The sequence below is a fragment of the Sus scrofa genome, chromosome 8 (genome assembly GCF_000003025.6).
Source record: "Sus scrofa isolate TJ Tabasco breed Duroc chromosome 8, Sscrofa11.1, whole genome shotgun sequence".
Classification (NCBI taxonomy): Eukaryota; Metazoa; Chordata; class Mammalia; order Artiodactyla; family Suidae; genus Sus; species Sus scrofa.
Window position 1 is genome coordinate 125,084,148 of NC_010450.4, and position 27,462 is coordinate 125,111,609.

The window sequence follows — 27,462 nt, forward strand, 5'->3', positions numbered from 1 at the left end:
AATACCTTTATTATCCTCTGTAGAATGTCTGCCTCCATGGGACGCATTTAACAATAAAGTAAAAAGAAAAAAAAATCCAATAATTTCTTGCCAACACTAGGGAACAGAAGAATAAAGACAGAGTTGTGTGTCATTAAAGCACGAAGGGGGCATTGTTCTAAAATGCTATAAGAAGTGCTAATGAAAACAGAGAAAAAGGAAAAAATTTCAGCACAGCCAGACTAACGCTAATGACTGGGAAGCAAAACATAACAAAGCCTTGTGTTTTCAATGGCCTGTGAAAGTGTCACACTGCTCTCTCTAGAAAGTGGTGACTAGAGCCTTAGCTCGTGCTGTATAGCACGATGATTTTCCGAGGAAGAAATTCTATGTTATTTACTAAAAGCACGTCATAATGTTAATACATTAAGCATCATTACGAATGCTCTCAATATGAACATAGTTTGAAAGTGGGAAAGAAGACAAAAGACCCTATACTTAATGAAAAACAAACAAACAAACAAACCTAAAAGCCCATTTATGGACTAAAAGCTTTCTGAACTATAAAACTAATAAGAACATAAATATTTCAATTTTTGACCAATGGGGCTCTACAGAATTTGTCTTCTCTTGTCTTGGAAGAAACTCTTTTTCCACCTGCTCATGTTTAGTTCCATGATAAGAGTAGTAAAAGTGCTTCCTGCAAAGGCAAGCAAGGCAGTGAGGATCGTGCCAAAGCCACCAGACGATATGTGCAACCATAAAGACTGGAAAAAGACTTAACCTTTAGAAAATGCTGGTCTGGGGACATCAATGCAATCGCCTGAGACAATGCTGCAAAAATAGATTTGCTATGTTATAAAAGTAAGCTCCAACTTTCCCCTCAGTATACCCTCATGTCTTAAAATTATATATATTTGGGTGCCACAGTCTAACCACACTTAGAACAAAGTACAGTTTCTCCAACTACAATCCTCTAGCAGGGTTCTACCTGGGGGACGCGTGAATACTGCATAAGGAATAAAGCTCCCGAAGGAGCACTGGTTACAACTTGCTCCCAGGTTAGGCTGGAATGTAAGTGCTTTGCATTCTCTTGCTGGTGGAATGCTCTGGGTTCCCCCTGCCGAAACCCAGGGTAATGTTCAGCATCATCACCCCTCCACTGGATTGCCTACCAACGGGCAGCAGTCTCCAGGACTCAGGTCTTAATCTCCACACTGAGGTCACAATAATCCTGTAAACTCATTAACACTATAATGAGCTCGTGGCAACTCAGAGCTGATTGTGTCCCTTTCCAGCTTCCAAACCTTGTCACGGTTTCCATTCTGCCTCGATCCACACTCTTTTTACTTTCAAAGCCCTTTCTGACCAGCCCCCAGCCCCCCGCCCCCACCCCCACCCCCGTGAACCTGTCCGACTTTCTTTCTGGCCACAATATTGTCCTGAACGCATGGAACAGCAACGCAGGATCCGAGCTACATCTGCGACCTACACCACAGTTCACGGCAACCCGAGATCCTTAACCCACTGAAGCAAGGCCAGGGATCGAACCCACAACCTCATGGTTCCTAGTCAGAGTCATTAACCACTGAGCCACGTCGGGAACTCCTATGCCCGTATGTATAGTTGTGGACTATAACTACATGTTGTAGGAATTGAGTCTCAGATAAGGAAGATGAGGATGTCCAAAATGAAAGAAACTAATCCAGCCACCCACCACGGACATATACTGAGAGCCTGTAAATGGTGCCAGCTATTGGTTAAGTGCCATAAAACAAAGATTAATAAGACTTGGTCCCTGTCCTTAAGGGGAGCTAAAAACAGTGATAAAATACACACATGTCAAGAATCAGAATGAACGTGATGAAGGTGATAACAAAGCTGTCATCGAAATTTTGGAGGAACGTAGAGAAAGAACAGGCAACTATTCAGAGGGTTCAGAAAGGTCACAAAAGAGATGACATCTGGTCTTCAGGAGTGCAGAGTAATTCGGCAGGGCAGAGGGGTGGGAAAGGCATTTCAAACAAAAGGAGCCCCTTGCAAAGCACAGAGGTGTGCGCCTGGGGAATGGTGTGAACTGCTGAACTTGAGGGCGACTGGATCAGGTTGGGGGGGGGGGTACCCTGAGGAACGATATTACAGAATGAGTCTGGAGAAGAGGCCAGCACGGGCTGTGGGGGGACTGCAAGGCCGGTGAAGAAGCCACACATGCCATGTGTGGGCAGCAGAGCACCTAAGATACTTTCCAGCAGGGAATCACAGGAGAACCGTTCTATTGGATGGTAACAGTGTTACTCATGTTATCATTGAAGGGAATAAAGGGCCAAAAATTTAACCTTTCTTGAGTCCCCTCTATGTACCAAGCACTTCAATATATGTTACATCATTTGAGCTTTCCAAGAAGGCTAGGGGACTTCTTAGCCCCTCATTCTAACAAGGAAATTGAAGGCTCAGAATTCTCCACCTCGGAGAGTTTCCATCATGGCTCAGGGTAAACGAACCCGACTAGCATCCATGACGACGCAGGTTCAATACCTGGCCTCGCTCAGAGGGTTAAGGATCTAGCATTGCTGTGGCTGCAGCATAGGCCGGCAGCTACAGCTCCAATTCAACCCCTGGCCTGGGAACCTCTATATGCCACATGCAGCCCCAAAAAGACCAAAAAAAAAGTTAAAGAAAAAAAAAGAATTCTCCTCCTGGGAACATATCTGGCCTTCTAAAAGTCTTACCCCAGTGGGACTGGGCTTCCTATTCTTCAAGCCACCTCCAGGTGGCAAACTGGGGGATTCCATGAACAATAGGACTGATGTAGCAAAACTTACATTTTAATGAATTGGTCATTCTCATTTTGTATATAATTACACTAAAGTTAGAAAACTGCTGTGCTTTCAAATTAATGGCTCTTCATGATTTTAAGACTGAATTTGTGAAAAACATTTGGTTATGTTTGGTAAACTAATATTTAATATATATATATTTAATATTTAATATATATATATATTTAATATATATATTCATCAAATGAACTAAACTTACCTAATCTGGTATCAATAACCTAAACAGAATCTAGGAAAAATATTATATAGCAAATTAGGTTACCTATATAAACACAGGAACATATTTCTAAACTTACACAATTAAATTTACAAGGGTTTTAAAAATATCTAACCATTTGTTATACACAAAATGAAGGTTTTGATCATTAAAAAACTGGTTAGACATACAAATATAGTGAATTAAAATATAAGTGTAGGGAGTTCCCGTCATGGCTCAGTGGAAACAAATCTGACTAGTATCCATGAGGACAAGGATTTGATCTCTGGCCCCGCTCAGTGGCTTAGGGATCCGGTGTTGCCATGAGCTGTGGTGTAGGTTGCAGATGCAGTTTGGATCTTGTGTTGCTGTGGCTGTGGTGTACAGCTACAGCTCCATTTGACCCCTAGCCTGGAAACCTCCATATGCCACAGGGTGGCCCTAAAAAGAGAAAAAAAAAAAAAAAAATATATATATATACACACACACACACACACATATATATATTTATGTGCCAAAAAGTACAAATCCTCAATTTTGAAAAATCACAAGAAGAATCTCCTCTTTTATCTTTTTTCTAGATCAAGTCAACATTGCCAAAGGGCTTCCTACATCTGAATCTTGGAAGTCCTACCAAAGACATGAGTCAGGCAGGAAGCTGTACTGCGAGCTGACATAAAACTCAGGCAAGAGTTCTCATTTCTTTTGTATTTGATACTTTCATGCAGACTATGAACTTTTGAACACTTTGCATCCTAAAATAGCTAGCTCTTTGTCAGTCACTGGCAAGCTTGCGTGTGTGTAAGGGTATATGTTAAAACCACATGGCTAAGAAAAAGGAAAAGGATCCAGTCTAAACATTTATGCTGTTCCATACACACCTAGTTCCATTAATCAACTGGTATGGCATCACCGTGTTCCTGAAAGACTTCTGGGTAACACAGGCTAGATAACACCAGCGAAATGATCAGAAGTTCAATGCAGGTAGGAGAAACCCACAACAGGTTCAGTATACACTAGGAGGGCTTAAAATTTCAAGTAGCCCTTTTGATGCAGTCTTTTTTTTTTTTTTTTTTCAGTTATCATTTCAAAACTAAATTAGTCATCATCCAACAGGCAAAAGTGTGACTAAAATACTTAAACAAGAGATTTTCAAACTTTTTCTTAACTATAAAAACAATAAAAAATACACTGTACCTGCTGATCCAAAATATGTTTGTATGTGTATATGCATATATACTGACATTTATAGAAACTAAAACCACATTTTCCTAACATGATTGCTACCCTTAATATGCTAAAATGCTTTACACGGTAAAATATTCTCCTCTTTTCTATTTTAATTTGTTTAATGAAAATACTGGCTATGAACCATTAAACTGTTTCATGATCAACTAAGCCGGCCACAGACTGCATTTTAGTGATTCTGATCCCTCTCTTTCCACCCAACTATAGGAATTATTTTAAAATGTCATCATTGGTAACAGGCACTTGTTGGTGATGGGGAGGTATCAAAAAAATCTCTTTTTCCTTCCTTTTTACCCACACTAGAGCACAGCTATGAATTATCAAGAGAAAGATGCCCAAAGTTCTCACTGTGAGAGAAGCAATGCCACCTGCTTCATGCTTTATTGGAGTCCACACTAGTGCAGCGACTTGCCTTTCTAGGTTCTGCATCCTCTGATTGGCACTGTCGTTTTCACGGATGAGTTGTCAAGGATGTAAGAACCCATCATGTGACAGCTATCACCTTCTAAATCAAAAGGGCTTTTTCATTTGCATTAGGAAGCCCTTGAAATATTTATCAAAGACTAAGAGTAGATTCTGAGGTGCTGTTTTGTTTTGGACTATTTTTTTTTTTTTTTTGTGGAAACATGGTATAATATTAGGTAGAGTAGAATAAAAGGATCTGAGTGGCTGGGAATTTTGTATTTATTTTACAACTTTTACAAAACAGCATTAAATAACTTTTACATAACCTAGACTCATTAAGTGCCAGTTTATAGCCCAAGATTCTTGTTCAAACACCCAATTCTTGCAGAGCAAGATAAATAGCAGGAGTTCTGCAAATATTTTCTGATTTGAACTAAGCATCTTGACATAATTCAACTAAGACAGCACAATGGCAAAACATATTTTCTTTTAATCCTAATTAGTGCTTTATAATGTTATATAATGTATAATTTTCTATGCTGTTATAGGTTTTCTCAAATTAAATTCAGTTATACTTTCTGTAAAAAGATTAATATTTTATACACTAACCATGTGAATCATGATTAGTTATTTGCCAGCTTTATTAAATTAGACTGAGAGAAAAGGACTCTTTCGCCCTCTTGTGGTAATTTTGAGGTAGTGTATTCTCCTGTGTATTGGAATTTTTTCTTTTTACTCTAATAGGAGAGTGGGATTTTTGACCATAGTTTCTGAGTTTCCAGAAGCAGTACATTTACTTTCTGCCCTTCACAGTACATGTACATTGTACCCTCCCTTAAGTTTCGACCTCAGAAATTTAGTCTTCTCCTCGCTCTGTTAGAAAACATTCTGTTTCCCTCTAATTAATTACTATAGCAAATTTTTTTAATGAAAGTTACTTTCTGTATTCTAATAACAGACAAAATAATTACAGCAATTCTCCATTGTCACGGATAAGCTTTAAGTAAACGGAAATAATGAAAAATGTGGGGGGCTGAACCATCAGCATTTTTTTCCAAGAGAATCGCTCTTGTGAAGTATAGACATTTCAGAAGCTAATGACATTAGTCTAAATATTTTAAGCTTTTGAAAGTAGTAAAAGTCTTTTATTTTTTGTCCAAAAATATAAACTAATAATTTTTTATGCATCAGTCTCTTAAATTATATAGAAAACAAAATATGGAATTACAAGGTTACAATAATACTAGCTTTTGGACTAATAATGAAAGTCTTTTCTTTAAAATAGCCCTGATCATTAAGCAATGGCCTTTCCTCTTTCTCCCACAACACAAAAATTTTAGCTTCTTTGCAAAATTAATAATGGTAGTTCAAAACTGTACAAAAATGACCCTATGAAATAAATTTTAACTACATAAATAATTAGTAACTTTTGAAAGATAAATTACTTATAACAAAGTTAGCGTTAATATAGTTAAACACTATGGAAAATACAAAACAAAGATGGATTCCTAATTAAATGAACTAAAAAAATCCACTCTTTCCATTTTTACAACTGTAAAAAATAATCTTATAAAATTTTTTTTTCTTTTTAGGGCTACACTCTTACGACATGGAAGTTCTCAGGCTAGGGGTTGCATCAGAGCTACAGCTGACGGCCTGCGTCACAGCCACAGCAAAGCAGGATCTGAGCCACGTCTGCGACCTACATCACAGCTCAAGGCAACGCCGCCAGATCCTTAGCCCACTGAGCGAGGCCAGGGGTCAAACCTTTACCCTCATGGATACTAGTTGGATTCATTTCTGCTGTGCCACAAGGGGAACTCCTAAAGAATATTCCTAAATAATATTAATAAATGATCTATTTTTAAAGCTCTCATATTGTTCAAAGAAGCCCCTTGTATAGTATTCAGTCAATTCTCATCCCAAAATAGCAGAGGAAAGACTAGAATTACAAAACTGCCTTCTTTGCAGAGGAACCAGCACTTTCAAGAGCAAGACAAGAAGGCATGTCTCAGTAAATGAAGATGCTTTAGGGAGACCACAGCACAGATTACACACTGGAAGCAGCAGGAGATGAGACTGAAAAGCCAATAGGGGTCAGAGTGGAAAAGGTCTTAATGATAAGTGAGGGAAGGGGAAACAGCACAGCGGGTGCAGTAGGAGAGAGACACGAGCAAATGAGACTTTTGAAAAGACCCCTTGCTGTATGGAGGACAGAACAATGGGGTAAAAAGGAGACGGGGCTATCAGTTAGGAGTTGTTTGCAAAGACAAGGGCCTGAACCAAGGCAACGACTGTGATCACAGAGCGGAGAAGAGAAATTTGAGAAACAGTAAGATGTGGAATCACCAGGTATGAGTTACCGTGAGGACCTGAGGACGTACTGTGGAGGTGGGGGTCTCAAGCTTACAGTCTAGCTTTGGACTCTCCCATCCCCAGAGATGAGTGATGATGTTTTTGGACATGCTGCATTTGAGGTGCCACGTGGAAAAAGCACGCAACTCAACAAGTTTGAGGTTACAGAATTCAGGGGAGAGTGGATTGTCAAGCCGCTGTAAATTATCAGTGGCTGGGTAGAAAAAGGAATCTGGATAACAGATCATCCAGGGAGAGTGCAAAGCATGAGACGAGATGGAGGCTGAGGGTGGGGTCAGCAATACTGAACGGTCCCATCTTCCTGTTGAGAGAGGTGCCATCATAATCGTGACCTTGCTTTATGCTGGGAGAAGAAACATTTAGTTTCGTTCCACTTTGCAGATCAAAAAACTGAGGGCCAAGGTTAAGTGACTTTATTTAACGCTATTTATCTGTAGAAGGGAATGAAAACTCAGATTTCCAGACTGAGCCCAAGTTGTTCCATCGTACCACTCAACGTTCTCTTTCTAGTACAGCCTGTGTGTTCTTCCTCTGCTTCTGCTGGTAAATCTTCAGTGGACAACAAGTAAGAGAGACCCTTTCTGCAACAACTGATGGCAACAGATGCTTCTTGCTGTTGTTGTTGTTTTGTATATACAATCAAAACCAAAATGCTGTACTTCCACCCCTGACCTTCCAACAAAGTAGTTCGTTAGTAAGACCCCAAATTTACACCCCATGCTTCCTGAGTAATCTGGGAAGCCAGGAAATGCCCAATTCTATAATTATGAGTAGCAAGTGGCAATTTTATCAAAGACACACAGAGAATGTTTGAGACACTTCAGAGAGAAAAGCAGCTGGAACGACTTTTCGTGGTCCTTCATAAATCCTGGTTGAGGATGGGTTTCACCAGTAAATTCTACCATATATCCCAGAACACTTTTTCACAACGACATTTAAGAAACGCAAAAGGCAAGAGGTTTCTTTGGTGTACCTGCTTGGTTCGGCCGTTGCCAGCTTGGTGACTTGATCCCGCTGGGGGACCCTCCTGGCTTGAAGGCGGCAGCTGTGGTGAGTCCTGCTACCCCGGGTCTAGCAAAGGCTGGGCTTCCTGGTCTCTCGGCTGTGCTCTGAGCTCCCACTGCTGATGGAGCTGACGGCTGGGAAGCCTCTTGGGTGCTGTTGGAGGGAAAATAAGGAGACGTTTTTTGGTGACGTGGTGGCAATCTAACTTAGCAATGATTCGCTCTTTTCTCTGTTTAGTAAATCTCCAAGGAAAACAAAAATATTAAACCAAAAAATTAATTAGTAATCTTTAAAAAAGAAAAATTCTAATACCATCACCAAGGGGCAGCTTCTCTTTAAAAGAGTAAAAAAAAAAGGAGTCAGATTGCATCTGTTCAACACTTTGGAAATTCTCTTTAAAGTTTCTACCATGAGAAATTAGGCACTGAAAAACTGGTACAGTCAATCCTCTTAAAAGAGAAGCTCAACATTTCAGAAGAGGTTTCTAGATTAAAATAATTAATTACTGGAGAATCCCTAAAAATCTCTATGAAATGGCACAGGTATTGCTTTCCTCTTTCCCACATTCTTCTGGTATTTTATGAATCAAGTTTCTCTGACATCACACCAGTCACGCTTTTTCACACACATACTCATTCAATAAATACTTAAGTATCTACTAATGCCGGACCTTGTGTTACACGGTGGTAACCAAGAGACGGCATCATAGCCTAATACAACAGCCAGTGCCCTGTGCTCACAATACAGGAGAACAAGAAACTAGTTGCCACTGTCCTCTCCAAATCAGAGTTATTTGCCTAATAAGAGGTCTTATCTGTGCTGGTTCCAGTGATTCAGAAGATCATACGCCTTTTATTATCCTGGTCTTTTTTTTTTTTTTTGGCCGCACCTGCAGCACGTGGAAGTTCCCTAGCCAGGGCTCGAACCCATGCCAGAGCGATGACCTGAGCCACTGGAGTGACAACACCAGATACTTAACCAGCTGTGCTACCAGGGAACTCCAAATGTTTTATTTATTTATTTTTTGGTTGTGCCCCCAGCATGTGGAAGATCCTGGGCTAGGGATGGAATTCATGCTACAGCAGCAACCCAAGCCAATGCTGTGACAATGGCAGATCCTTAACCGACTGGGCCACAAGCTAACTTCCCCAGTCATTTGTTATTGGAATGATGCAACATGACAGCAATTTCTCTAAGTGCAGCATAATAATAACAACAACAACAGCAGCGACAACAATAACACATCCCACTGACTTTTCAATAGAAATTGAGGTACTTGTTGCTAAATGATTCCATGCATAGCAACTCAGTTCTTTCAACAGCTAAAATCAATAGCTGGAGGAACAGGTCATAAAGATAGGATACTATTTTAATGACTTCAGTAAAATAAATTATGCTATAATTTACTATTTATTATATACTGTAAATTATAAAGTATAGGTTGAGCTTGCTTAATTATATTGTATAGGCTGAGATTATTCCAATGAAAATTTGAATGCAATCATGCCCACTCTGCAATGAAATGACCAAGAATAATTTCCCCAAAGCCTCTTGAACCCCGGTTAAGACCTAACCGAGCAGGGCTGAGGCTGCCTATCCTTGGGAAGGCCTGCTGCAAGGCTGCCCTTTGGCATTTTTGGAAGCTGGTTGGTTCAACAGTTTGCTACAGTCATTTAAAAGTCTCTCTAAAAAAAAAAGTGTGGCTCATTGCACCTAAACGATATAAACAATGTGGCTTATGATAAACACCTGCTTTCCTTCTGAGAGTCAGGAGTTTTGGAATGAAGGAGGCACCGCGCAGCTCACCTACATAATGAGCCTGAATTAAACCTGTCTTAGATACCTAGTTTCTACAGAGCTTCTCAGGTAGGTGACACTTTGCACATCTTAACTTACTGGTGTCAGGATCTATACATTGTGTGTGACTTCCCTGGAAGGCGACTTTGGGAAACCTGAGCCTCCTTTCTCCTGGACTTGGTCTCATGCACCTTTCCCCTTGCTGATTTTGTTGTGTATTTTTTTCACAGTAATAACTGAGTCACGAGCACTGTGATAGACTGAGTTCTGTCCTCCAGCGAGTCATCAAACCTGGGGGTGTTCTGGGCACCTCTTAACACTAAATAGTTTGGAAAAGTCGTACTGGACCTATTTTAATTTTCTTGAAATGTTGTTCCTTCAAATTCAAGTCTGGTGGAGCCATCACCTACCTTCGTTCATCATTTCTAATTGGTTTAATGAAAAACTAAAACCTGTTTGATGTTAAAACATACTATACAATGAAAAAAATCAAGTACTTTAATAATCTTTATCATAAATAAAAAAGCAAAAGATTGTTTAATGGCAGAGCTGAACGCAACAAACAATAAAGATGACACAATAAATAATATTAATGGGAACAGAGTTTAAGATTTACTTAGTGACTTTTAAAAGATTTGTGATGAACAGATAATTTTACTTCTTAGTGACTTTTAAAAGATTTGTGATGAACAGATAATTTTACTTCTCTAAGCCTGTTACCTACCTTTTAAATGGGGATAATACTTTTCTCATAACAGTTTCAGAGACATAAATAAGAAAATCAGGTACAAAGTGATTAGTATACTTTAGGATACAGAATAAAAGCTTAATATATGAGAAGGGTAATTAATTTATTCATATAATAAAAACTTATTGTCAATATTTTTACACATTGCAAATCATTTTTGAAAGTAATACAGAAGTACAGATCATTTTAATTCTAGGAATTACTCATGAGGATTTGAAAAAAAAAATCCATATGGTCACAAATTGAGAAGAAAACTTATGACCAAGCAATGCTAGAAATTACAGATGAAAAAAAATATAATCTGAAAACAATAATAAAACCCAACTCATCATTTAACATTTAATAACCTGAATCTAAAAAATGCTACAAATGAACTTATTTACAAAAGAGAAACAGACTCACAGACATAGAAAAAAATCTTATGGTTATCAAAGGGGAAAAGAAAGGGGTAAACTAGGAATTTGGGATTAATATATACACACTACTATATATAAAACAGGTAAATAAAGACCAACTGTATAGAACAGGGAATTATATTCAATATCATGTAATAGCCTATAATGGAAAAGAATCTGAAAAAAATATATATGTGTGTGTGTGTGAATAATTTTGCTGTATACTTGAAACACGGTAAAACAACTATATTTCATTTTTAAAAAATACTATCTTTATTCCAAGGCTATTGTTAGGAGTGGATGAAATACAATGAGATAGGAATTCCCTGGTGGCTAAGCAGGTTAAGGACCTGGCTTTGTCATTGCCATGGGGCAGGTTCAATCCCTGGCTCAGGAAATTTGGCATGCTGCAGGTGTGGCCCCCCAAAAAACAGAAAAGAAATACAATGAAATAATACAGGTAACACACGTAAAGGACTGAGTACAGTGTTGAGCACAGGGTATATGCTCGAGAAACACTATATAATACCTAACTCAGATATCCAGAGATTAGCACATGTACTAAGTAAACAACCTTCATCTGTACTAATAATTCTGCTTCTGAATACAGTTCATAGAGAGCTCTGATCCAGGATTTTGAGACCAGATACAATCTTGCTTCCTCAAGTCAATTTTAAATAACACAATATTTCTTAAAATTCCCATGGAATACGTCTCATAAGCAAAAAGAATTTTCATTTTTTATTGTATCTTTTGAACAGAGTCTTGTATATAGTCTCTCCACAAAGGCCTAAGATGTTTAAATCTTAAATGATACTCTTCAGATACAAAGACTGTGCAGTAGATTATAAAGAACTTATAAAAACCTAAGTTATAAGCAAGAAAGGCCTTCCACTTATTTTTATTTTCAGGACTGATCAGAAGAGTTAAATAATATCTTGAGAAATAGATCTCTATTGACTTAAAGTCTTTAAGGCAGCAACAAGAGAAGATAAAGTTGTATCTAGACAATCACAAATTGGAATATATGATGCCTAGATCTGTAAAAATCCAGTGTCCCTTTTTTCCTATTTTTAACTATTAGTTATTACTTAAAGAAAATAATAAAACTAGGTATCAGGTATTAAAGAATCAAAAATTAATAAAGTCATTGGCTAAATAATTTCATATTTGGAGAAAATGTTATCAGTAATCTCACAGGAGTTCCATATGGCCTAGTTGTTAAGAACTCTGCCTTGTCACTGCTGAAGCTGGGGTTACTACTATGGATTTGGGTTCGATCCCTGGCCCAGGGACTTTCACATGCCATATGCACAGCCAAAAAAAAAAAATCACTAATTTATTAATATACTATGTCAAGAATACATAAATTAGATGGGCACCTTATTTATGAAATCTTGACTCATATGCATTTTTTCTAAATTTAAACTTTTTAAGGTATACCTAAATTCTAAACAAAAACTAAAATGCTTTCTAAAAGATTTGAAAGCAGAGCCAATCCATAAATATCAGTAGCTACTACCACAGAAGCTGAGAATCAAATACAGTCATTTTGGCTAGTCTGCCAAATAAACTGGTACTGACAAGAAATGCTAATATGACTTCCATCTCAAGAAGAGCAAAGATACTGAAGCATATTTCAAAACCTGAAAATGGAGAAAAACATCCTGAGGGAGCAAAGGTTCCTTTTTAAGACTGAGCTAACGAGACAAAAGACAAAGGAAGAAACGTTAACGTCCAGTGTCAGCAACCTGATTGCTCTTGAGTTTACATTCTTTCTCCATGTTTCTTTCACTATGACAACAAATACATTTTCAGCTGCAGATTGGGAATAGTTGGAAATGTCAACTCTATTTTCAAAGGAAAATCTCTGCTCAAAGAATAACTGGAGGTAGCTTTTATTCTAATTACATGTTTAAAAAAATTTTAAAGCCAAGTGTACATCACATGCTTATCAATATTTATTTATTTATTTATTTGTTTGTTTGTTTGTTTGTTTTTGTCTTTTTGCCATTTCTAGGGCTGCTTCTGCGGCATTTGGAGGTTCCCAGGCTAGGGGTCTAATCGGAGCTGTAGCCACTGGCCTACACCAGAGCCACAGCAACGCGGGATCCGAGCTGCATCTGCAACCCACACCACAGCTCACGGCAACGCCGGATTCTTAACCCACTGAGTGAGGCCAGGGATCGAACCCACAACCTCATGGTTCCTAGTTGGATTTGTTAACCACTGGGCCACGATGGGTTTTTAGGTAGACTTACCAAAATTTATATACTAACACACAGATTCTGAAATGGGAGGAGAGGGATACTTCTGGAAGGTCATAATTACAAGCAACTTTTAATTTTAACAGAATTCTTCTGTCAGAACTCTCTAAAAGGACGTAGACCTATAAAACAGTCATCAATCTCCTTCTTTCCAGAATTCTGTTTACAAGAAAATGTTTGTATGTTCTTAAGCAAAACTCCTTAACTTAGATTTTCTGTATCAAAATTCAACATGCTAAATATACTATAATGAAAAGATACAAGTCTGGCATTACACCACACTTTATTATTATTATTATTTTTGTCTTTTTGTCTTTTAGGGCTGCACCAGTGGCATATGGAGGTTCCCAGGCTAGGAGTCAAAACGGAGCTCCTATGCCCGAATGATAGCAATGAAAGATATGAGATGCTTCTGTGACCTACACCACAGCAACACCAGATCCTTAACCCGCTGAGTAAGGCCAGGGATCGAACCGTGTCCTCATGGATGCTAGTCGGGTTTGCTAACCACTGAGCCACAACGGGAACTCCCACACTTTATTACAATTTTAAAGATTACTGTCATACAAAAGTAATAATTAGAGAGAAAATACCTCTGACATTATCCCAACTGCTCTTTTTGGTACTCTTCTCACTGAAGTCAAAAAGACTCCTCCTGAAACCCTAAATTTCTGCGTTGCAGAATGCCGACTAGCTTACCTTGTAGGGAATCATTTTCCTTCCCCTAGAATCAAAAGCTATTTAGTTTGTGCCCACTGCTGTTAATAAAAAGTAACAAAAATGACTATTAACACTTGCTCTAGAAGTGGGTCCATGGATAAATATTCCATCAGTGCATAACTGCAGGCATACCTTTGTTTTTTTTTAAACGAAAGGTTTATTTAAATAATAAGATGCCTGACTCGAAGGAAAAACTATCCAGGATTCATTTCTTTTAGAGTAACTTTCCCTGCTTAAAGATAAACTGCCTTATATGTAACAATTACTTATAAAAAGTTATAAAAGTGTCCTCAGGTTTACAATGAAAAATGAAAACCATTAAAATTCTCCAATCAAACGAGGTATGCAAGGATTTTTATGGTGTTCTTTTCCTATTACAACAGCAAGAACAAAGGAACTTACTGGAATATAAAGCTAGAAGCTGAATGAACACAGCACTAATGGAAAAAGGGGATATTTTCTCAGAGCCAGTATTTTTCTCCACCCCATCACCATTTTTTTTTGTTTTAACTTAATTTCATTTATTTCTTTATTTTTAAAGAAAATGTAAGAATTTTTAAATGATTTTTTTTTGCACGTATACAAACATCCATTCTTTTTCAGATTCTTTTCCCATGTAGATTATCACAGAATATTGGGTAGAGTTCCCTGTGGACCAGTCGTTCCATACGCTACAGTTTGTATATGCCAACCCCACACTCCCAGTCTGTCCCTCCCTATCTCCATTTGATGCCAATCAAAACACACCACAGGCCATTTAGCTAAACACACAAACAAAAAGCTTGAGGGGCTTTTCTGCAGAGAGGATTTGGAGCATTCCATCAGGTTCTCAAAAGGAACTTTTATCCCAAGTATAGTCCAGTAACCTGTCTTTGTACAGACGTAGCCCTGCCAATGTAGTAATTTTGCTCATTTAAGAGTCACAATTCCACAAATATAAACTAATTTCAGGTGTTATTTTCTTCATAGAGCAAAATATACAATGATGTCTTATCCCCCCGTTTAAACACCTTCCTTAAAACTTATCCAGAACTACACAGGCACACCTCGTTTCTCATTTTATTGCTCTTTACGTAACTGTGCTTTGCATATACTGCCTAATTTTTACCAATTGAAGGTTTGTGGCAACCCTGCATCCAGCAAGGATACTGGCATCACTTCACCAAAAGGATGTGCTGCTTATTTTGTGTGTCTGTGTCATAGTGTGGTAATTCTCACAATATTTCAAACCTTTTCATTATTATTAATTTGTTATTGTGCTCTGTGATCAGTGATCTTTGACGTGACTATTGCAAAAACATTATGACTTGCTGAAGGCTACGATGATGATGGTTTGCTTTTTTTTTTTTTTTTTTTTTTTTTCCTCGTCTTTTTAGGGCCGCACCAGCAGCATGTGGAAGTTCCTAGGCTAGGGGTCGGATCGGAGCAACAGCTGCTGGCCTACACCAGAGCCACAGCAACTCAGGATCTGAGCCGCAGCTGTGACCTACACTACAGCTCGTGGCAACGCCAGATCCTTAACCCACTGAATGAGGCCAGGGATTGAACCCACATCCTCATGGATACTGGTTGGATTCGTTTCTGCTGAGCCACGATGGGCACTCCAATGGTTAACATTTTAAAGCAATTAAGTATTTTTTAAAATTAAGGTATATATGTTAATTTTTTTAAACATACACTATTGCACACATAACAAAATACAGTGTAAACATAGCTTTTATATGCACCAGGAAACCAAAAAATGTGTGACTCATTTTATTGTATTATTTCCTTTGTCACACTGGTTTAGAACTAAACTCTAACATCTCTGAGGTATGCTAGTAATTAAGAGTTCAGGAGCATCCGTAAATGTTGGTAGGACACAAATACATGATCCGGAGGCAGTCTGTGTCATATCGGGCTTTTACTAATTATAATCATAGTTGTACATGTTGCCATTAATTTTACGTTCTGTCAGAAAAAACTAGTCTTTCATTAAGATTATACCTTTAGTAAACACTTGGGATATTTTTATTTTTATATTATACCTAATAATTTTGAGTGCAATTGTTAAGTCTTAGGAGAAAAATTCATTTTTGCATTTCAGTATTTCCCAGATACAGTGAAAATTAAGTTGTTTGCCTAAGTAAAACCTTCTCTCTAAGAACTATAAGGTAGTAGCCAATCGGAATTAACAAAAGCCAGAGATGGTACGGAGAAAAGAGAACCCTTCTACACTGGGAAGGTAGAAGGACGGCGGGAATTAAATTGGTACAACCACTATGGAGAACAGTATTTATTTATTCTTAAATTTGGAAGTACTGTATAATCCAGCAATCCCACTCCTGGGCCTATGTTTGGACAAAACTTTCATTCAAAAGATACGTGAGCCCCTGTGTTCACTGCGGCACTCTTCACAATAGCCAAGACATGGAAACAACCTAAATGTCCCTGACAGATGAATGGATTGAGAAGATGTGGTACACATACACAAGGGAAAACTACTCAGCCGTAAAAAAGAACAAAATAATGCCATTTGCAACAACATGGATGCGACTAGAGATTATCATACTAAGTGAAGTAAGTCTGAAGGTGAAAGACAGATACTGTATGATATCACTTATATGTGGAATCTAAAGTATGGCACAAATGAACCTACCTACAAAACAGAAACAGACTCACAGACATAGAGAATAGACTTGTGGTGGTCAAGGGGGAGAGGGGGAGGGAGTGGGATGAGGGGGTTTGGGGTTAATAGATACAAACTATTACATTTATAATGGATAAGCAATGAGGTCCAGCACAGGGAGCTATATCCAGTCTCCCGGGATAGATCGTGATGGAAAATAATATATATATAAATAACTGGGTCACTTCACTGTACAGCAGGAATTGGCACAGCATTGTAAATCAACTATACTTTAATAAAAAAAGATAGCTGCCAATCAAAACCAATTGTTATCTTTTGCATTTTCTTCAAAAGGTATAAATGGTATGTCTTACTAATAAACATTTGACTCTTCTCGTATAGCTACATCCATGCAATAAAAAAAGGTTCTACTGTAAATTAAATACCTACCCAAGTACTCATAATTTCATACCAAACATCAAGTGTGCTAATAAAAGATGTCACAAAATATTAAAAGGCAAGTTAATAATTATAAAAAACCATGCTTGTGCATTATCATTGCATTGAGATTAGTGAATTTAAAACTGATCAGACATCAGCTTGAGGATTTCTCACCTGGGCTGTGTTACTATGGTGGTTCAGTGTTAGAGAAAGCAGCACCTTTCACAGCAAACCACCCCTTCTGACAGCTGCTCCCCCCAGTACCTGGTTTTCTTAACACGGACAGAGCCAGTTGATTTCCTCGAGGGCTGGAGATACGAAAAAGCTAAAGGCTTGGAAACAGGGCTGATGCAAAGTGCATCCAGGAGTGAGCGATACTGTTCAGGACTGGAGAGCCTGGTGGGCATTTAGAAAGAGCTTTAAGTGGAAAAATCACACTACCAGTAGCAGAAAGTATGCAGTTTTTACTTTTATGATTTGAAACGTTTCCAGAGAGAGAGAGAGAGAGAGAGAAATAGAGATGGAGACAGAGACAGACAAAACAAAGTAACAGAAAGAGGATGAAGAGTCTACTACTCATTAATACAGAATTGGTTAAACTTGCACAAAATTGACCAAGGCAACCCTTTGCAGTTAGAGCTCTGAAAACTACTAGAAATTACATAAAAACAAAACCCCACCACAACAAAAAGGTTTTATTCTTTTTATGGGAGGAAAGGGTGTTAGAAGAGGCTTTAGATCACCTTCAAACAGAAGCAGTTTGTGGGCGAAGATGAAACCAACACACACTTACAATACCTACTTATACCCGATACTGTTCCAGATATAAAAATTGAAAATGAGAAAAACCCACAAGTCAGTAGGCACACAACATGCAACAATCCACGCAACTGAGAGGTATCTCAGATGAAGGGTGGTAATGCAAAGAGATAAAAGCATGCTTTGAGGAAAAGTCAGTAATAAACATTGCGGGGATGTGTCCACAAGCTAGATGAAATGTCCCCAACACAGTTAAGGGCTCATACTAGGGCTGTTTCAAATGGGTATGTTTTCTCAGACGTGATCTGTAAGACAGTGAGAAGCGCTGGGTTGACATCAGACTCACAATGGACATGTAGTTCTACCTGGTTTTTGTCGCAAGAACAGCAGACACAGTAGCGGCTGCACTGCTCAGAACTGCAGCACTATATCTAGTGGGAGAAGACAAGGTCGACAAGGTTCGAGAACCTTCCAAAGAACTTGTCGCCACATTTCTGGTGGAGCTGCTTTCATTGATCGGTGGAGGAAGAAAAACAGAGGACAGGCACAAAAAGGAAGGTGAGAACAGGTAGCATAATAAAGCTAAGAGAGCAACCACGCGATATCGATACTTTATAAAGGTGTGACAGGTCACGAGGGTAAAAGGAGCTTGAGTCGGGTATTTATTGCGGCTGTGCTTCAGCTCAGATTAAAATCTGATATATAATCCTCCGTAAAACTGATTTTCTGAACATGTATTTAAGTTCACTGTCTCTAATCTCATTTAAAAGGAAATCAGTATCATATAACAACACACATTTGAAGACGGATTTGTCAACAACCAAGGAGAAAATAAACCCAAGTGTGAAGGGTGAATTTCCATAAACCGAGAAAGAAGGAAACTTATGTCACTTTTTTCCAAAAAGTCTCTCTATGAACAGTGTTTCCTTAGAGATGATATACACCCAGAGCCTGACATTTTAATGAGACTTGTGTTTTCCAGAGAAGCAGGTATAACCAGCTGCCTGTGCAGAGGCAGCAATTCATATTAATATGGAAAAGAAATAACTTTAAAATATTGAGAGTAAAGCTACTTGGGGAGGAGGGCAAGCACCTTTGTAAAATAAACTGTCGTTCCAGTGATATGACCAAAACATCACCTTCTCTGCTGATGCTTTGGGGTTTTTTTTTGTTTTGGTTTTGTTTTTTTTTTTGGCTTTTTAGGGCTGCACCTGTGGCGTATGGAAGTTGCCAGGCTAGGGTTGAAATCAGAGCTGCAGCTGGCAGCCTATGCAACTCAGGATCTGAGCCATATCTGTAATCTCTATCACAGCTCACTGCAACGCCGAATCCTTAAGAATCCTTAACCCACTGAATGAGGTCAGGGATCAAACCTGCAACCTCATGGATACCAGTCGGGTTTATTGCCGCTGAGCCACCATGGGAACTCCAGTTAGTTTTCTAAAGATTCAAAAAATGCTGGTATGAAATTCCATCTTCAGAATTCTTATTACTTAGGAATTTGTTTCTTCTGGTCTTTTAGAAAAGGTCAAACACACCTGGTCAGAAATTAACATTCCACCATTAGGAATGCAATTATTTTGAAAGTTGGTTTTCAAATTGGAATCGAGACTTTCTTTTTCGTTACATAAAAAGAAAGTCTAAAATGCACAGGGTGAAACCTGCGTCTCGCGTCTTCATTGACGAGTGTAAGTTCTTAATGAATATCCTCTCTCTCCTGTGATCGCTTTTCCCAAAATGTGGTGACAAGGGCCACCTCCAACACGGAGCAATCATGTACCAAACTCAGTCCGAGCTAATGAGAGCTCGACGTCTCAACTGTGAGGAATAACACGGGTCTCTTCTCCCTTTCAGAAGAACTTGATAACCCAGAGTTCCTAATTCCACTCGCTATAATTTTACAGACCCTTAGAAGACAAATTTTAAAAACAGTGGCAAGGCATTATATATATGTATACAAACACACACAACTGTTTAAGTATAATTTTTTTGGTAAGTCTATAATTTAATTGAACTACATGACTATGTTTTAACAACTGTTATGAATGGTGAAAAAAGAGAAGGGGAGCTGAGAAAGAGCAATGAGAGATGCTATCAGTGGCAGTGCAGGGAAATATGAGTGTCATGCAAAGTAAAAGAATAAAGTTACCCAGTGATTCAACTTTGAGTTTCTTAATTACTCCGCATCTTTAAGGCAATGGCTACTCTTTGAGGGAAACTGCAACTAACAAGAAACTTAAGTCTATAAAGAGTCAGCTAAAAAAAAACAAAAACAAAAATAAATCACCTAAATCATCTTTCTCCTGTAAGAAGAAAAGGAAACTGTGATGAATTTCTTTCATCACATTACATCACAAGTAATAACATAAAAGAACCGAGTGTCAGCAGAGTCCACAAAATCTTATAGGAAGAATTAACCTGAATACCTTTAGAACACGTCTATCGTCTCCATCACTCCTTTTTTCGGAGGTGACTGCTCTGACTCAGTAAGGTCGACCCGGGAGAAACTCAAGAAAGCTGACGCTCCACATCACAGCAAATAAAAAAAAGGCACAGATTTCCTGACTCTAAGTTAGAACTTAACATCTAAACAAAAAGGAGAACTATGAAAGTGGTGCAAAGCAGTGTTCCAGGGCCAGGTGCCAAGCATTCTTGTCTATTGTTAGTGATGTCAGTTCTGCAACTTATGATCACTTTTTCCTTTTTAGTCAAACAGCTTTAGTACTTAATTTCACCACCAGCATTAACGTTTAGACATACCAAGAGAAAAAAGACTCTACCTAGAATGTGTAGTTACTTTAGAAAGTGTGGCTACTTGGCTACCAAGATATAAAACCTGAGAAACTGCAGGTGGGTGAGGTCCACTCTTGGGGAGGTCTTCCAGGGAACTGTCAAACCTGAGTTTTTAAGTAAAATAAACAAGGCAGAGAAAATATTAATGAAAAGTATAGACATGTATCACATACACTACCCAAAAGTACATTGGTTCCATTCTGGAATACTGCTAGGTTTGTTTTTTTTTTTTTTTTTCCTTCAAACTTCATACCTGCATGAGGTTAAAACCAACACCAACACACCACTAAACACAAGCTGTTTCCGCCCCCCCAATTTTTTTTTTTTTAACATGTCAACTTCCAAGGGATAAAAGATTATGCTTACAAGGGAAGAAAAGTGGATGGGAATTTCCACCACTGACTGTATTTTGCATACTTTAGGGAAACTTCAGCGAAACTTCAGCTCCGAGAAGTTTACCAAGTTGCCCAGTATCACATACCCAGTAAGGGTCAGATGGACTATGGAGCAAGTCTGTCTGTCCTACTGGGACTAACGATGCTTTCCAGCATCTTGTGGGGGCTGAACAGTGCACTATACCAAAGCAATGCAGAATTTCCTTTCGAGTCAGGATATTGTATTTGCAGATCTGTAATTATACGGATGTTGTTTATCTTGATGTAAACAAAGTGTTTTAACCAGTCACACAGCAAATGTTCGCATGCAGCTGTGTTTCAATGTTTTTCACTTTGTTCTTCAGATGTCGCTACCATTTTTTCTTTTGAATGCTAGAAGTAAATTTTATAACTATTACCAAGTTAAAAAAAGATGAAAAATTCAGTGTGAGGTTTGAAAGAAGAAAACAACCACGTGTAACATTTTGGGAAGAAAATTAATAGGAAAAATACAAAATTACCCTTAGTTTTGAAAAAGGCTGAGGATAAAAAATAGAATGGGCCAGTCATGGTATACTGATTTTCAAATAGAAAATGTAACATTAAGATTAAAGAAATAGAAAAGAAGAGATCATATTCCTATATATATATTTTTTTTTATTTAGCATTGGTTATACCTTTACCAGAGGGTTGCAAAAAATGTAGACAACTTATGAAAACTGTCAAGGTAGAAAGAAAACACCAACTAAAAGGTAGAGTGAAAAGAACTTGAAAGAATAACAAATGGCTGTGCTATAAGAGGGGTCAGCAAATCATGGCTCTCAGGTCAAATTCAGCCTGCCTCTTACTGTTTTGTGTGGCCTGAGAACTAGGAATGGTTTTCATATTTTTAATTTTTTTTTTTTTTTAATGAAAAGAAGGAGGAGTTCTCACTGTGGCGCAACGGGATCTGTGGCATCTCTGGAGTGCTGGGACACAGGTTCGATCCCTGGTCCAGCACAGTAGGTTAGGGATCCAGCATTGCTCCAGCTGCGGCTCAGATCTAATCCCTGGCCCCTGGGAACTCCTTATGCTACAGGGTGGCCAATAAGAAAAATAAGTCAATAAAAGGAAGGAAGGGAGAAAGAAAGGACAGAAGGAAGGGAGAGAGGGAAGAAGAAAAAGGAAGGGAATTTCACAACACATAAAAACTACATGAAATTCAAATGTCAACACCCATGGGTTTTATAGAACAGGTCTGTTCCTGTACATCTGTCTATGGCCACTTCCATAAAACATGGAGAGTTGAGTAGCTGCAACAGACCATATGACCCACAAAATCTAGTATATTTACTCTGGCTTTTTACAGAGAAGGCTTGCTGACCCCTGTCATGGAGAATGATAGCTCCACACAGCCACCAGAGGAACTCTGAAAAACGCAAATCTGATCCTGTCTGGTGTTTACATACTGCAGCGCTGCTCTAAGCACAGCGGTGACCCCGGGCTCCCTGCTCGCCAGCCTTTCTCACAGAGCCTTCTCTCTGCCGGCCTTGCTCCAGTCCAACCGGTCTTCGATCTCTTTGTGAAACAGGCCCAACTTCTTCCAGTTAGTTCTCACTTTCTATACCTACCTCTGCCTCACCTTTGCGATGCTAATTAAGCAGGCTTCTGGCCTCAGTTTAAATGTCACCTCCTCGGGGAGGCCTCCCTGATTCCCCAAATCACCTTAAGGCTGCCCACGTCTTCGGCTTTCCTACCACCCTATACTTTTTCTTCACATAACCTGTTATTATTATTGTTATCATACAGTTTGTGTAGCTATTTGTTTGAACCTGTACTCCCTCCCTAGATTAGAAGCTCCGTGGGGTCAGGGATTATGGGGTTTACTGATATAAATGGAGTGTAACCAAGGGCTTACCACAGAGCAAACCACAAATAAGTATTTGCTGGATAAATGCCTGAAAGAAATGTATTGTTTTCAAATACAGAACCCATTCACAACACACTTATATTTCTCAGAACACATCTGCACCTTTTAGAGACCATTTCTCAAATCGGTAAAACAGATAATACTGCTTAAGAACTGACATGCGATCAACCTCAAAGAAATGACTGGAACTCCAAAAATATCTTTTAAAAATGTCCTTTAAGGAGTTCCTGGTGTGGTGCAGCAGAATAGAATCCAACTAGGAACCATGAGGTTCCAGGTTTGATCCCTGGGCTTGCCTAGTGGGTTAAGGATCCGGCATTGCCGTGAGCTGTGGTGCAGGTCACAGACCTGGCTCGGATCTGGCGTTGCTGTGGCTGTGGTGTAGGCTGGTGTCAACAGCTCTGATTAGACCCCTAGCCTGGGAACCTCTATATGCCGCGGGTGTGGCCCTAGAAAAGGCAAAAAAAAAAAAAAAAAAAAAAAAAAAAAGACAAATAAAATGTCCTTTAAAATATAAATAATTGTCAATGTTCTAGGAAAAAAGAAATTATACTTATAAAGAAACAGTACTTATATATTTGTAACAGAGACAAGTAAGAAAAAAGAGTGAGTTGGAGAAGTCGAGTTTTCCAACCCTGCCATGAACTGGAAAAATGAATGCCATTTCAGAATAAAGTTCATACAACTCAGGAGATGCCTTTCAAAGCCAGATTTCCAACTTTCCAAACAAAGGCACTCGGGAGTTTCCCGCGTGTTATACACACTGATTACCTATGACTTAGCTTAGCCAACATCTAGAAATGCCAGACCCCAGGAAATCTTAAACCACCTCATTTCATATGGACCAGACATCATTATCTATTCTCATTCTGTCATTCCCCAATACTTACTCTTCAGAGGGTTGGGAGAAGCTCTGATTAATGGCACGTCTGCAGCAGCCAGACGTTGCGCTTTGTCTGATACTTGAGTGTCTCACCAGAGCGCAGAATGAAAACGTTCTCCTTTCCAGTTATGTCTGGAGAGCCGGGCTTGCAGCCTTTTGGCCTGCTTTTTTCAGGAAAAATGAACTAAGAGCTATTCGTGCATCATCTCTCTCTGTAATTGTGCCTTTCTTTGCATCATCTCGGCACTGGGTCTTTCTATGCATTTCCCTGGGGACCTGTGTTAGTCATCTGCCTAGTTACCATATCTCACTGACTTACCAACCTGCCATCCTGCAGGACCAGCAAGAGGCACTCTCCCTCTACCCCCCAGTTCTGGCAACACCTGTATGCTGAGGACCGCAGCTCCTCCCTTTGTCTCAGGGCCTCACTTAATCAGTCTCCATTTCTTTCACATTTTCCATTTCTCCTTCTCCACTGCAGGCTTTGCATTCCCATTCAAAACGCCAGTGTCTCCCAAAATGACAATAACGAAAGTGCCATCCCCTTCTATTTTCCCATTCACCTTAACATCCAAACCCTGCGGAATAATGGTTCACTCATGTAGCCTCCATTGCTTCACCTGCCTGCCCTGCTTCATCGCCTCCAGGGGAGCTCACTCCCCAACCTCTCGAAAATCATAATCTTGCCAAGGTCTCGAATTTTTGACCCCACTGTAGCTAAATTCAATCGACAATTTGCATTCCTTGTTTTCTTTTTATTGTGGTAAAAAACACAACATAAAATCTGCTGTCTTAACTCTAATGGAAATAAATCTGAAAAAAATACATATATAACTGAATCACTTTGCTGTACACTTGAAACTAATGCAACACTGCAAATCAACTACACTTCAATTAAAACAAACAAACAAAAAAAACCCATCTTAACCATTTTTTTTTCTTTTTATAGCCAAGCCTGTGGCATATGAAAGTTCCCAGGGGTCAAATCAGAGCTGCAGGTGCAGCAACACTGGATCTGAGTCACATTTGTGACCTACACCGTAGTTTGCAGCAACACAGGATCCTAAACCCACTGAGCAAGGCCAGGGATCAAACCTGCATCCTCACACAGACAGTGTCGGGTCCTTAGCCCACTGAGCCACAATGGGAACTCCCAATCTTAACCATTTTTTTTTTTTTTGTCTTTTTGTTGTTGTTGTTGCTCTTTCTTGGGCCGCTCCCGCGGCATATGGAGGTTCCCAGGCTAGGGGTCAAATCGGAGCTGTAGCCACCGGCCTACGCCAGAGCCACAGCAACGCGGGATCCGAGCCACGTCTGCAATCTACACCACAGCTCACGGCAACGCCGGATCGTTAACCCACTGAGCAAGGGCAGGGACCGAACCCGCAACCTCATGGTTCCTAGTCGGATTCGTTAACCACTGCGCCATGACGGGAACTCCGAATCTTAACCATTTTTAAGTGTACAGTTCAGTAGTATCGAGTAGAGTCACTTTTGTGACAGATCCTCAGAGCTTTTTCATCCTGCAAATCTGAAACTCCATACCCATTAAATAACAACTTTCCTTCCCCCAGCTCCTAGTAACCACCAATCTACTTTCTGTTTCTGTGAATGTGACCACTGTTGATATTTCACACAGTGGGAATCATATAGTTCAGCTCTTGGGGTGGGTTCCTCCTTTTACTTAGTCTCGGTATAGGACACAATGGCATATGCCTTCTCTTCTTGCATTTTCTGTGCTCTAACCCTACGTATACACGTACCTATTTTTAGGATTACTTCACCGGCTATGCCTGGTGGCAGGCTGTTAAAGTGTACCATTAGTAATACAATTTCAAAATGTTCATTTGGCTCATCCATATTGTGATGGAATGACATGCACACTATACAGGTACTTCACAAAGGCTAACCTTGAAAAAAGAAAGCAGAAACTTTCCTTTGCAGTAGGAAAACTTCAAGTCTCTCACTACAAAGGTCAATGCCTCCTCACCCTCCACTGAAATATCACAAAAGAATCAAGCAGAGTGACTTAGTACATCCCCACATGGCAAGTTTTCAATACGAGAAATTCGGAAATCTTAAAATGCACATGTTAGAGCAGGTAAAGGAGGAAATTGACAATAAATTGTCCTTGGTATTTTCACTCTTCCACAAAGCACACTTTCACAGAATAATGCTGCTAAGCAGAAAGTTCCATATACCAGGATCACAGCTGCATTCTGTACTTGTGGGGTTCACCAGCATGGCAACGCTATGCATTTTAGCCCAGGAAACTGCTGGCTGTCAGGAAAAATGAGTACCTTCCCACTGGCTTCCTGACAAACACCGGTGAGCATGCTCCCTTATCATCATGCTCTGCCTTCTGGAAGATTAAATCAACTGAACCTCAGCTGGAAATTTCTGACACTCCTAAGCACAAGCGAAATTTATTAATGAACTTCAACAGTCTTTGTTTCTGTAGCAGCCTAAAAACAGGATTTGAGCTTGCTCATTCTACCTGTAATTGACATGGCATCTCGAAGCGAATTTAAAAATCAGCAAGTAGGGGGCGTCCTTGATTTGCACGCAGAGGAGCAGAAATGACTATCAGAGGTGAGAAGATCATGAAGCTCATGACAATACCACCCCAGATGAGGTTTCTTTGTGTGAGAGCAACGAAAAAGAACGGACTCAAAGAAATGATTTTTCTTGGAGCTTTTCCAATTTACTGAAGCAAGGAAAAGAGGGAAACAGGAAAGGAGATCTCGAAGGAACTGGAACGTATTTGTGTTGGGAGAAGAATTTGCTCTTTGTTGTTATATCTCATTTTCTTCACACCTTTCAAACTTCACTTTCATGCATTTCTCTGCTCTTGCCTTTTGTCTAATGGATTTTCCCATTATTAAATGTCCAGTCTCAATATTACATGAACTCTTTAAGTTAGCTATACAGTTCCTATGTCTCTTTAGAGAAAAATGTAGGAGTTCCCGTCGTGGCGCAGTGGTTAACAAATCCAACTAGGAACCATGAGATTGCGGGTTCGATCCCTGCCCTTGCTCAGTGGGTTAACGATCTGGCGTTGCCGTGAGCTGTGGTGTAGGTTGCAGACGCGGCTCGGATCCCATGTTGCTGTCGCTCTGGCGTAGGCTGGCAGCTGTAGATCAGGTTAGACCCCTGGCCTGGGAACCTCCATATGCTAAAAAATGTAGAAAGGGGTCTGAAGGCAAGATCGGTAATGAACGAGCATTTATTTACACTACATCTATAAAAAATACCCATATAAGGATTTTAAGGTGTAATGCCTACTTACAAATCACCTGTTACAATCCACTGTATAGTAGTCATGTAATGCTAAGATTATGAAAAGAATTAATATATGATAAAAGCATTTTTCCAAATTCAGATTAAAAAGATGTACTATTCAATACTGCAGGGTCAAATTACCTATTTGAAAATATAAATGACTCTGTCTGAATGCCCACTGTTACAGCCACCCACTGAGAGTCCCTGGAGATGCCATGTGTCTTGAGAAAGCTGTCACAGCACCCCATGCTCCAAAAAATATATGCAGTAACATTTCCCCCAATCTATCCAAAATGTGGTGAGTGTGATTTGCTTCTTGAGAACTTTTAATTCTGGGTCTTGGCAATCCTGCCCTCCTTTTTTCAATACTATTTGGCTTTTAAGAAGGCCTTATAGACTTTTTTTTTTTTTTAAGGCCACAGGTGCAGCATATGGAAGTT

At 39.3% G+C, this 27,462-nt stretch overlaps 1 protein-coding gene across 10 annotated transcripts in view; it reads right to left on the reverse strand.

Moving 5' to 3' along the window:
* Positions 1-27,462, reverse strand: part of PDLIM5 (PDZ and LIM domain 5) — a 215,943-nt gene that overhangs the window by 40,121 nt on the left and 148,360 nt on the right. For 8 of the 10 annotated variants that reach the window (XM_021101756.1, XM_021101753.1, XM_021101752.1 and 5 more), the window contains 4 exons: positions 20,562-20,678; positions 18,147-18,287; positions 17,287-17,418; positions 8,015-8,199 (listed from right to left, as the gene is read on the reverse strand). In XM_021101756.1, coding sequence (XP_020957415.1) covers positions 8,015-8,199; positions 17,287-17,418; positions 18,147-18,287; positions 20,562-20,678 — 575 coding nt within the window. The remainder of the gene's footprint in view (positions 1-8,014; positions 8,200-17,286; positions 17,419-18,146; positions 18,288-20,561; positions 20,679-27,462) is intronic. The other 2 variants (XM_021101747.1, XM_021101755.1) reach the window with 2 other exon arrangements.